The sequence below is a fragment of the Siphateles boraxobius genome, unplaced genomic scaffold (assembly GCF_051911475.1).
Source record: "Siphateles boraxobius isolate OS27281-9 unplaced genomic scaffold, OSU_SipBor_1 3, whole genome shotgun sequence".
Classification (NCBI taxonomy): Eukaryota; Metazoa; Chordata; class Actinopteri; order Cypriniformes; family Leuciscidae; genus Siphateles; species Siphateles boraxobius.
Window position 1 is genome coordinate 4,534,523 of NW_027508919.1, and position 13,603 is coordinate 4,548,125.

At 36.5% G+C, this 13,603-nt stretch overlaps 1 protein-coding gene across 6 annotated transcripts in view; it reads left to right on the forward strand.

Annotated features, from left to right (window-relative positions):
* The first annotated feature begins 276 nt into the window (after positions 1 to 276).
* The window catches only part of slc44a1b (solute carrier family 44 member 1b), a 30,520-nt gene continuing 17,193 nt past the window's right edge, over positions 277 to 13,603 (forward strand). For 3 of the 6 annotated variants that reach the window (XM_077247518.1, XM_077247519.1, XM_077247516.1), the window contains exons 1-3: positions 277 to 403; positions 5,509 to 5,598; positions 10,372 to 10,514. In XM_077247518.1, coding sequence (XP_077103633.1) covers positions 284 to 403; positions 5,509 to 5,598; positions 10,372 to 10,514 — 353 coding nt within the window. In that variant the 5' untranslated portion in view covers positions 277 to 283. Of the gene's footprint in view, positions 404 to 4,295; positions 4,607 to 5,508; positions 5,599 to 10,371; positions 10,515 to 13,603 lie in introns of those variants that run through there. The other 3 variants (XM_077247520.1, XM_077247517.1, XM_077247521.1) reach the window with 2 other exon arrangements.

The following is a 13,603-nucleotide window of genomic DNA, read 5'->3' on the forward strand; positions in this document are numbered from 1 at the left end:
GCTCCGTCTAGTGGACAGACACATTAAAGTACAGTCAGTCAGTTTCGACAACCAGATCACTTATGTTGTTTACAGTAATCTGTGAGGATTTTCCCCCACTTCTTTCTTTGTCTTTTCTCCCCATCTCTCTCTGTGACACACACACACACACACACACACACACACACACACACACACACACACACACACACACACACACACACACACACACACACACACACACACACACACACACACACAATAAGTCACTATGTTCACTCTCTCCCTGGTACAACAGAGAACAATGGAACAATGCAGCTGTTCTGTGGCCGAGGCTTTACCCCTCAGACAGAGCGCTGTGATGAGCGAGGTGAGACGGTCAACATCCAGCTCCTATCGCCCGAGCTCCAGCTGGAGGATAAAGGTGGGACAAAGTTGTTATGATTGACGAGTTTAGAACTTCTAAGGTTAAATAGAGCTAATGAATATTTATTTGTTTATCTATCTGTTAATCCTGCCACAATAATTTATGTCAGTTCTACTTGATTACGGAATCAATTCAAAGTGGTCAAAAAGTGTAATGAACTTTCAAAGCATTAGATTTAGTAGAATTAAAGCAGCAATTTAACTTTTAAGTGTTGGGACACTTTGGAAGTTTATGTACAACTTTATTGGGTTGACATTTTTACAATATTTAAAGTTGTATTTTCAGGAATTCTCAAACTATTCTTAAAATATTATCATTCTTTGCTGTAGGCTACTGGTAATTTATTATTATTATCCTAGTTATGTTTATTGGTGTTCAAAGCCAAAATTGTGATAATCTCCAGTTAAAGTGTATGAAGAGTTTGAGTGGGAATAGAGTGCCTGTATAAATGTGTGTTTTTAGGGTAGTTTTTACAGTGACTAGCACACTGAGAGGCAGTGACGCAGATTCCCAGGGTGGTGATGATGACTTTATGGACTGACGTTTGTGCTTTTGTGCTGCTCATAGTGGTCAAGCAGCAATGAGCTTTTGCTCCTGTTTTTATAGCAATCAGTAGGAAAATGCATTGAGGTCAGGTTGGGGCCACAGCCCAATCTTTTTTCCTTTTTTCTTTTACTCTCAGCCAAAGATAAATGTTTATATCTGCAGAAGATATGAATGCTTATGATTACAGTTTTTTTATTGCCTGCACACAGTTTCTTAAACTATGACACAATTATCTCTAAACTCTACCACAAAATACCCACATAACATGCAAAACATTACACATCTCATGCAAAATTAAACACTCCATTCAAGTCTATTTTATATCTTCTAAAAGTGTTATTTTTGCATAGTAACTCTACACACAAACATCAAATGATTAGTAATATACACTTCAAAACACTGTTAAACACTACTATACTATAATAATTCATTACTGTGTTTTGCTTGTTCAGTGTGCACTGTGCAGTGAAGTGCACAGGATTTTGTCACACGTAGACTTATGTGTATAAATACACTGTATATACTAGTGCTGTGCGTTAAACGCGTTATTAACGGCGTTAACGCAAACACATTTTAACGGCGTCAATTTTTTTATCGCGAGATTAACGCTCTTTTTGGCCTAGCAAACTTTGTATTTTTTTCACATGCTGTTGCAACAACTAGTAACGTTAGAAAAACTACAACATCACACCGGATAGCTAGACCGGAAACAAAACAACAGGCACGCCGCACGTACTTGTTTGGGCTTGCGCGCCGGCCAAAGAGTAGTAGGCTAACGGTACGTTTTGAGTGGATGGCGCTAGACGCCGATCTAGAGACGTGCACTCTCAACGCAATAGAGTGCGGCGCGGGACTAGATTTGATGGCCGAGTGCGAGGGCGGGCTCGAACGGTAATGCACTCACTCTGTGTGCGGATACGGGAGAATAAAACGATTCGCGGGACTCCCGCAAACTAGAAATATATATGAATAAAACATAAAAACTAATACATTTTTATTCATATGTTGCAGAAAAGCAACAAGAACAACTAAAACAAAATAGAAACGATTTACAGGAGAGAGTTTCTTTTTATAACATGTTTGCAGCGTTGAGGGATGTAGCCAATCACAGACATATGAAGAAGCATCAAGAAGCATTTAAAATAGACTCCCCTCACCGCTCAAAACAGACTTTTTGTTCAGTGCTGAATTCTGTAAGCTGGCAAATCCTCAAATTATAACAAACAAAGTGTATATATTATGGAAGATGCATTGTGCAGTCAGCTTCATTGATAATAACAGATGTGTGAGATTGCGATGAACTGATGTCAGCTTTTTAGGAATTATTAAGGGAGCGCACTTTGCGCGCATTCAGTCATGCCAAACCATGCACTCAGTAGCCTGCTTGCTTTTATGTTATAAAAGTGGTTTGTGTGTTAATGCTTTAATAACAAATAATTTATCAGGAGCATTTATGCAGATGTGTATGGTGGCGACACGTAGGCGAAAGTATTTGGAGGTAGCCTACAAAAAAAAGAGTGTATTTGCGGGCGGGAGCGGGACAACAATGTTGCGGGCGGGAGAAAGTAACATAGAAAATAGTTGAGAACATCAGTTATAACGACCCACGTATGAAAAAAATGGACGGGTTTAAATCGGGCTTGGGCTCATAATTACAGTTTATGTGTCGGGCCGGGCTCGGACACAATGCGCACGGGCTCGGGTCAGGCTTGATTTTTTGGGCCCGATCTAAGCTCTACAATGGATGACTTCAGACAGAAGCACATGGATACCACAGCTAAGAACAAACTTACTGCTGATCCACTTTTCCATGTTGATAAGAGCATTAAAATTAGAAAAAATAATGAGACAAATAGAAATCAAGGGACATTTAGAATAGATAAAAATGTGCGATTAATCGCGAGTTAACTATGGCATTAATGCGATTAATCGCGATTAAATATTTTACAGCACTAGTATATACAGTATGTATTGACAGTTATTGAACTGAACTGAATCAACAGTGAACTGACTTGAGCTTAATAATGACACTATTGGCTTGCAGAGCTGCTTTACTGCAGAATTTGAATTTGTTACTAGCTTTGAAACCATCTGTATTGTATAAAGCACTACAGAAATAAAGGTGATGACTTTTATGTATATTCAGTATATATTTACAAAATAGACAGAAATGCAATGGGTGAAAATTTATTTATTTCTCAAAACATTGAGCTTTGATTTCTAAGTGATCAAATTAGGTATATTTACATTATAAACAGAAATGCAATTGGGGAAATTAATTTCTATCTTTCTGAAAATAAGAGTTTTGATTTGTAAGTGATCAATTTATGTACAAGTATTTTCAAATATGATCAATGGGTGTAGGTAATCGGGACATTATTATGGCATTTTAATGGCAGTGTTTCCTGAATGAAACACAAGACCTGTTAGTTTTGAATCAGAATCAGCTTTATTCGCCAAGTATGCGCAAACACACAGGGAATTTGTTGAGTTTTTTTCAGGAGCTCTTGGTACAAACATACATACATTCGTACATTTATGACATGAGAACAGAAAGAACATTTAAATAAGACTAAGGAAAAAAATATATAATGTGGTATAAATCTGGAACAGAAGACTAATGTACAGATTTGTGCATTATGTACTGTATGTACAGCTGTATAAATAAAAGTATTTTTCAAAATGATTTATCAGAGATTGCACTCAAAGATCTGATATTTTGGTTGCACTTTATTTTGCAGTACGTGTACTTACAGTGTACTTACCTTAGGAAATAATTTAACGTAACTACATGTATTAAGGTTAGGTTTAGGGGTAGGTTCAGGGTTAGTACCTTACCCAGTTATTGTAATTACTATAATAAGTACATAGTATATACATGCGGAACAGGACTTTAAAATAAAGTGCTACCGAAATTTCAATTACTTTTATGGGATAATTTCTAACATTTTTCCACGCACAAACCCCTCTATTACCAGGTTTTCCATGTGAGAACCTGTAGTAGCTTAACTTTGTTGGTAACATCGTTAAAAACGATGAACAATCATTCTGATATTTTAGTTGTGCTTAAGGTCATAAATGTTGATATAAAGTTTTGCATAATTGTTTATTATTATTTTATTAATTGTATATTATTATTTATTATAATTATTATTTGAAGCTGTTTTAAAATATGATAAATCTGTTGTGTTATTAACATCATATTAAATAAAAGATTATTGATAAAATACAATTACATACATTTAAAAAAAACAGCTATTCCCGAATGAAAGCAGAGCGGTTTAAACTTCCCGGGTTCCTCCAGCATCCCTTCATTCAGCGCGCGCTCCGCCTCATCCAGCTCGTGCTGTGAATGGACGGCTGCCGTTCTTTTCCGGCTACACCTGCTCAACCCACCAGGAAGTGCTGGGCGATAAATCCTAAAGTAATAATCCCTTTTACCTGGAGCGAGAGGAGCGAACAAACATTATTATGCAGTGTATCCGGGGAAAGCCCTCCGATTAGATTCATGTGATCGACGCGCGCGATTAATGCAGGGTAAAAAACACCGTCAACTCCCTGCAAGTTGGGGTTATTGTTTTCCTGCGGTGTAGCGTTTAGTTTTTTTGCGGTCCTAACCTCCCTCCGGCAATGGGATGCTGTGAAAGCGCAGAGGTAAGCGATGCTGCCCGCGACAATATACGCGATACAGTGTGTCGAATCTCGAGCGGATGTGTTGATACATTGTTTCATTGTTTCACGGCTGATCGCCTTTGACGGGCCAGTGAAGTGCTGGACTGTCTCTTGCGCTGCATGTAATCCTATTATTATGTCATATGCGGCCGCACATAGAGATGAACACATTTGACCATGACAGATATATTCTGATTTCGCCCATGCTTGAAAAGACAAACCGTTAGACCTTTGTCAGCAGCACACTGGTGATCTTCATAACACTGTGTAGTGTGTTAGTAAACATGTTTATAGGGACAGCTGTCCTTTACAACACACTGGTTACACAAAGCTACTTAGAATTGGATATATTTATATATCCGATGCTCGTTTTGTCAAATTGATTTTTGAATATGTACGTTTTGACAGGTTACATTTGTTATATCCATATGGAATTGCTAATTAACATTTGCAGCATGTTAAATAGTTATTTAAAGAAGAGATTGACTGGTGTCATTTTTTATGATTAAATGTTTCATAACTGATAAATAGTATAGGTTTTATTGTTCTTTTTTGATACAATAATTATTTATTGTCCATTACTAATCTCTGTAGTATAGACACTAATAAGATAATAATAATCATCTAATCATACAATTATTATTAATAAAATAAAAATATTCTTCCCTGTTTGGGAGGTTTTGTTTGATTTACCAAAAGGCATGATTTATTAGCTTAGTAAACACAATTTTTAAGAACCAATTAATAAAAATAAAAAAATATCAGTAGATATTCTTAATCACCTTATTATCCGTTTATCTTTAATGTGAAGGCATTTCATTTAAATCATATGATAATCAGTTTAAGCATGACTGAACATGAAGTACTGTGTTTTTGTATTGCAGAGGACAAAAAGAGAATGGAAACCTTTGGAGGACCGAAGCTGCACGGATCTGCCGTGGTTCCTCTTATTTACATTGTTCCTTGTGGGAATGGTAAATCAACAATTCACTTTATTCATAATTTATATACAATATTTTGTTCATATATGCATGTTATGAAGGTGCTTCTGGTCACACGTGTTCATGTTACTGTGTACTTACATATATGGGTACTAGTGCTGCACAATTCATAATTGAAAGATCATGATCTCAATTTAAACACCCACCCAATCAAATTAAAAACCCACCCAATCTAAACGCCAATGATTCGGATGTCTATTAAACCTTTGACATATAAAACTTAATAGATTGGATATAAACACTGATGTCTATGGTAGCGAGCAAAATGGAGTAAATCACCTTTAAGTAACTTGACGTTTTAAATACAGATTGCACCAGTAAGTGGCAACAGGTGGCTGTAAAAATGCTTTTGTCATTTAATGATTCATTCCAAAATGCTGAGTCATCCAGTAATTAATCAAGTCTTGATGAGTGACCCATTGAATCATGCATTCAAACCTTCAATAAAAAAAAAAAAATCTAATTAATTAAATATGTTTTGAATAGACTTTTGTCAGAACTTCAACCTACGTCATTTTGTTTTGGGAGAATCGTGATCTCTATTTTAAACAAAAAAATCGTTGAGTATTTTAATAGAACAATTCAACGAGACGGAGTTTTCTGAAGCCACAGGTCCAACGAACATTGCATTGGTGTGGTTGGAAGTTGGAGTTTCTTGTTTTATGACATGTAAACTTAATAAATCCTTATCTGGAGCAAAATAAGCAAGCTGACATTCAGAACTATCTTTCATTTTGAATATATACAAATTTAAATTATGTCTTATAGTTTGTCAAGAGATTTAAAGAGCCGTTTTTGAATGGTGCGCATGTGCGTACTTGCTCTTGTATGTAAGAACGAGTCTATGATTGAAAAAAGACAATTAGTCCTCAGAATACATTCTCAAACGAATCAATTAAAAAAAGTTATTAACCTGCGTGACATTATTAACCAACGTTGTTGAATGAAAAAAATTCACGACAGTCTGGTTTCGGGAAACAGTCGTGACTAGCTAGTTGATTTCTTCAACAATGCATCATACTATGGTAGTTAAGCAGCGAGTTACGTCGTTGTACAGGAACCCCTGATCGGTTAAGGCGGGCATACACTGTGCGAATTTCGTCCGATTTTGAGCCGAATTCTGACTCGTGCGACTCTTTTTTGGGTCGGGCCGATTTTCAGCTTTGTCGCGCGTCGTTTGTCGTGCAGTGTTCGTGCAGTATACAAGGGGAAACGAGAGGCGATTAACCTCTCCCGATCGGCAATCGGATGGTCGGATGAATTTCTGGCATGTCAGAAATTTTGGTCGCTCCTCGTGACTATATGCACAGTTGAAGCAGAGCTACGAACCGATTGCCCTAAACTCAGTGTTTTGTTCCATCACTGCGCCTGCGCGACAACAGATTTTAACCATTTCAATCTGCAGAAAGAAAAAAAAACGATAAAACTAGCTACAAATTACTGTTGCTTACCTCCAGTTTGTCCAGTTATTACCCACGTCTTCCAAGCTGCGATGTAGCACCGTGCCTCTTTTATTAATTTGTTAAACAATGTTTTTGAAATAAACCTGTTTTTATTTTTCATTGATGACTAATTATTGCAGTGTTCGGACATATTATAGACTGTTAATATAATTATATGCCTATTCATTGTAATCGACCTAAATGTTTTAGTCAATTTTCAATGAGGATCCTCATTGAAAATTGTTTAAAACATTTAGGTCGATTACAATTAATTATAGGCATATAATTATATTATTATTATTTTATTATTCCTCGAGGAGTAAGCTTCTATGTAATATTTTATTATCCTCACAGCGCATTGCGGCGATGTGCTGTGAAATTATTGCGTGGCAAATTAATTCTAATAGCAGATCAATTTAATAATAAAATTAGCCTTCCCTAATACAATAATACTAATAATAATTTAATACATAAATTGGAAGTGCTAAATCATATTCATATTCATATTGATAGCTGATGCTTGTTTTGACAATATCTCTGGATAGCCTACATGACATCATCTAGGCACAACCCAGCACGGGGGTTTATCGCACATATTTCACACGTATAGTGTGAGCAGTCAAGTCGCAGCTCGACGTTCGGACCGTATAGTGTGAGCACATAAATCCCGAGCTTTGGCTTTACATCGCATGCGATTTACTCGTTCAGTGTGAGTAGGTACCTTGCTGAAATCGCACAGACATCGCACAGTGTATGCCTGCCTTTAGTCATTGCATTCAACAGTCAGATGTTAATGACAGGCGTCCAGGGCAACACTGTATAACTGTATTTAAGAGCTGCACAATTCTGGATAAATTGAGAATCACAATTTTTTGGGGTTAAAATAGAGATTCTCACAATTCTGAAAAGACAACTAAAAATAACTTAGTTTACTAGAGGTTTTGACAAAATGTTAATTGCTGCAGTCTATTTAATGAATGTTAAATTAATTTTAAATTGATTATTTAAAAAAAAAATCCGGTTGAATGAATGATTCGATGGCTCACTCATAAAGTATTCACTTGTTTCATTGGTAGAATTATTCATTATTAAATCTCTAGAATAAATAATTCGAGAGATTTTATAAAAAAATTTAACAGTAACTTGTCGCCACCTACTGGTGTAACAATTTAATAATCGATACAATCTTTATTTGAAGCTTCAAGTTACTTTCAAATGGTCATTTGGTCTATTTTGCCCTCTGCCGTAGACATCAGTGTTTATATACAAACTATTCACTCTTATACCAGTACTTCTGTGATAATATTTGTAAGACAGAAACAATGATACTTTGTGCTTGATAAACCGTTTGTAAAGCTGTTTCATTCCTATATATGTCAGCTGCTCTCTCTGGGTCAGCAGCAGCAAACGCAGATTTGAATGTTTGCTGTGATCGTACTTGTCAAAGGTTTAATAGACACAGGCGAATTGTTGTCAATTAGGAATAAGATCGCGTGGGTGTTTGAATCGAGATTGCAATCTTTTAACGAATAATCGTGCAGCTCTACTGTATTTCATGCATTTATTTATTATTTTTGATAAAAGCAGGACAAGCAGATGGTTATTGTAACATAATCAGACAGATAAATCAGGACTATGATTCGAAGCAGAGGTGGAGTTCAATGTTCTTGGACACTGACTCGACAGTCTCTTTCTTCTCTTATAATAAAACAATAAAGTAACTTAAAAATAGAATAAATAACTGAAAGCAATATTTAATGGCAATTCATTTATTTCGTAAATAGCCATATAATACATAAATGGATACCATACTACATATACGTTCTACCATACTAATTCATTCAAGACTTTTTTTCAGGATGGCGCTTGTTGTAGATTTTTCCCCTACGCACCTGATTTAGACCGTGTGTCCCTGACACCTGAAAATATTATACTCAGTTGAGTTATGAACTGAACGCTCGGGTTGTCGCCTAAGCCGCAATCCTACCCCGCCTAAGAGTGGAACGACGTCTCGTCCCCTATTGACACTATCACTTGGGAAAAAGATCTTTAGTGTCTAACCTGTTAACTTGTTCCTCTAAACTAACTTGCTCTCGCACAAGAATAATCGACTAACAGACTTCAGCAAATGTCCTTTAAATGCTTTTAATCACGACACGGAGATCTCAGAGAAGTTCTCCAGAGCATCTCACCCAAATAGAAGAATACATCAGGTTTTATAGGAAAAAGACAGCCATATCAAAATAGAATCAACATGACAAACATGTCACCTTCTATGAATATGATTGGTTAAATTGATAAAGCAAGCTCCCCCCTTCTTCACCCTCTGTTAGTGACATCAACAAAAATATCTCGAATCTTCGAATAAACATTGTAAAGGGTTAATAGTTCAGTTGATCATAACACAATGCAGACGAAAACAGTACTTTCTGGTACATTGTCCAAGGTTATATTGTGCCAAAGTTCGTCAGGAGGTTAGATGGAAAGAAACAGAAGTAAGATTTATTTTGTTATATTGTTAGACTGAAAATGGGAAGTCAGGTAAAAGTTAGCCATACTATTAGAACCAAAGGGGAAGTCAGGTAAAGGTTTATCCTAAGGCTAGATAACCAAAGGGTCAGATTCTGAGGGTCAGAAACATGATTCACTCTAAAAACAGTTTACTATCATTTTTTTAGTTAAAAATTCCACCACACGCTGCATAAATATTTTATGGCCAGCTTTTTTGCTTTAAATTACCCTTTTGATATCTAGGGTTTTGTCACCTTGTGATTTTTCTTTTTTAATTCACCTGGTCTTCACAAACAATTGGTAACATTATGGAAATACATTGGGTTAATAGTATGGGAACATTTAGTTTAGCTCTACAAGTCCCACATCGACACCGAACTAGATGTCCTAATCCGTGCAATGCAATAAAGCTATTAACGCAACATCTCTTCCAATGAAAATCTGACTTTTCATCCAAACCAGGCATGATTAGTCTCACTTGGTTTCTATTTCTGTGGTGTTTTGCAGGGTACATCCACCCAGTGTGAAATCTCACTGCTTCAAAATCCTGTTCCACATAACTGTATACTACATCTAATATTTTCTGATTGGTTGTGATTGCAAGGATGCTGACTTTTGACCAAATGAAGAAACTCACAGGAATCTCTTCATTTAGTGGTGAAACTTTTGTAGGTTTTGATGAATCCTGTTGATGTTTTAGCCTTTACTGCAAAGGACCTTTTCCCACATCTTGGCCTGTAGTTATTTTAATCAAACACTTTCCATGATTCCTGCTAATTCACTCTCATTCCAGTGTGGCATCTGTGGGTTTACCATCGCAACTGGAGGGGCGGCGCGGCTCGTCTTCGGATATGACAGCTACGGGAACACGTGCGGTCAACGTAACGAGCCCATCGAAGGGGTCCGGCTGAGCGGTCTCGACCATATTGACAGAAAGTGAGTCAGCTCGCCTTTCATCCCTCTCTCACCTGTTTTGTACACTTAGCCCAAACGCACCATCCCCTCACCTCATCCTCATTGCACACCCGTTTTTCTCTGTCGTAAAGTGGTCAGCTGTGAAATCAGAACGCTCCAGCTCCCTGCCCTTTGATTATCACATCAATGCAAATGTCAAACGGCTGGCGTTTCACCTCGAGATGGCTGAGGACTATCTGAGCTACACACACAGTGCCTTGAATAATTCAGTACTGGGCCTGAGGACGGGCACTGTCACAGTGTGCAGCCCTTAATGGTTGCTAGACAGGTATTGCAGGCTATTTCATTTGTAGACCTGTCAAATTACGTTTTTTTGGCTCTCCTGTGTGGTTGAATTGTATGTAGCTTTTTCGAGATTGTTCTGAGATCTGACTCATCACAAGGCGGAGTGATTCATTTGGTGGAGTATTCACTGGCCTGTCAGAGAAGACGTGAAGTTAATAATGGCTTGAAAATGTCTTGCTGGAGCTGTCAGAGAGATGGCTGCGCTGGCGGAGAGCATGCGGTTTACCTTTGTATTAAATTGCGTAAAGGCTTCATACAAATGCAATTTTAAGCTTGTAAAGGAATAGTTCACCTGAAAAAGTAAATTCTGTCATTATTTACTCACTCTCATGTTGTTCCAATACTGAAACATCTAAATAATTCAATTGTCAACATAAACTTCTATTCAAAAGTTTGGGGTCAGCAAGATTTTATTTATTTTTTGTATTATTCAGCAAGGATGCAGTAAAATGTACTTTATTCATGTGATGGCAAATTTGAATTTTCAGCATCATTACTCCAGTCTTCAGTGTCACATGATCCTTCGGAAATCAAAATGTTGAATTCTTTGATGAATAAAAGTTCAAAAGAACAGCATTTATTTGAAATAGAAGTGTTTTGTAACATTATAAATGTCAGTCACTTTTGATCAATTTAACGCATTCTTGCAAAATAAAAGTATTTCTTTATTCAAATAAATAAATCACTTACCCTAAACTTTATGAAAACCAAGTTGCAAAAAGTGCTTTTTATCATAACTATACCCATATTTACATGTCTTCCCATGTTTACATATTCAGACGGAATATGGAATTTGCTAACCAGGGATCATTTACATATAAGTCTGTAATGTACAGTTTTTTTGTTTTTACTGTACTAAAGCAGAAATTTACCATAATATGTATGAGATTTAGGAAACATGCTACTTTCACATACTTGTTTCTGTGAAAAACAATGCTACAACCATTTATTCCACTTTGAAATGTGCTGGAATGTCTGTTTTATTTTGGACTGTGTGATCGCTTGTTCCTGCTTCTTTTTCATTTGTGTTTTGATCGGGAGATTCTACTCTTTCAGAAGATGCGTACTAGCGCCCCCCCCCCCCCCCCCCCCCCCTCCGTATAACAGTAAAAACACAGATTGCCGGAAATTTCTGTCAATGCCGGGGAAACAATGTGTCATAAATTATGGAAGATTCCATAAATGGCGGGAAAGAGCCAATATGTTACCACACACTATACTTGAGTGCTAGACACTTGGAACAGCATAATAAGCAGACTTCCGGGATTAGAACAAAATATTAGGCATGTAAAATATATAATTTTCATGTAGACAACAGGGGAAACGAAAATAACCTCTGACTTAATCTAACCCAAAGCTTGCTGCACAAAAACTGCTGACAACTTTTACAGCATGCAATAAACACAATGAAATACATGATAGGAAAAGATGGACAATAACCCCATTAAACAGAGATGGATAAAGTGAGGGATCGTGGGCAGTGGAAGCGGCCTGCTGGAACATGGTATTAGAAGCTGAGAAAGTAAAACTAAGCTAAGTGCATTAACCAGATGAACTTTGCTCAGCTAACAACATTAGCTTGCTAACTCAGTCTGCCTCCTGACACAAACAAAGTTACATCCCAAGCATGCACATATCCAGTACAGCAATGGTCTTAGTTTCTAGTAGGGGTGTTTGATGGATTTTTTGTTGTTGTTTTTTTGGAGAACCACTGGCCTAAGGTGTTCATTTCATCTGGAAACTGCTGTGAATTGTATAGGTATGTTTGGTAGAGGCACGTATTTCTGTGTATAAAGAGAGAATGATATGGAGGGTATGTAGTGCTGCTCAGGGGTGATTGCACATCTCTAGTGGTTCTGTAATTTTGAGCCAGAGATAAAGCTGTAATAAGAGGAAGACAAGAAGAAATAAGCAGTCACACCTTGCTGTAGGAATAGCTCACTCTAGGTGGTATTTACCACATCTGTCTCTTTTATAACAAGAATAATTGAAGCAATTACTCCTAGCTATATGTTGTAATAGGATACGCAAACACCTGGACACGTGCTAAATCACACACAGGCAACATCACCCTCATGAGAAAACTACTAATGTGAAACTCCAGCATAAATGATTCTGTAATGGGCAACTGACATCATTGTACTGTCCTCAAAGGCTATAATTTTTTACTAATATTTTCATCAGGGCTGGACAGCAAATAACCTTTTTTTTATCATAAACATAAAATTATCTATTCAAATTGTGCTTTGTTTTGTTAGCAATGTGAATTAAGTCAAATGTGAAAATTGTAATTGTACCCCTGATGAACTGTGAAACAGACACATATCAAAATGAGTTTGGGGTCTGTAAAAAATGATCATGTCTCAAAGTCTCATGTTCACCAAGGCTGCAATAAAAACAGTAATATGGTAAAATATTACAATTTAAAATAACCTTTTTCTATTTTTCAATGTATTTAATTTCTCAGCATCATAACTCTGGTCTTCAGTGTCACATGATCCTTCATAAATCATTCTAATATGATGATTTGCTGCTCAAGAAACATTTCTTATTATTATCATCATTGTTGAAAATAGTTGTTGTGGAAACCATGATACATTTTTCTTTTTTGAATAGAAAGTTTAAAAGAACAGCATTTATTTGAAATAGAAATGTTTTTACTGTCACTTTTGATCAATTAAAAATATTTTCAAATAGAAAATAGTTATTTCAAGTTGTAATAATATTTCCCAATATTTCAATTTTTACTGTATTTTTGATCAAAT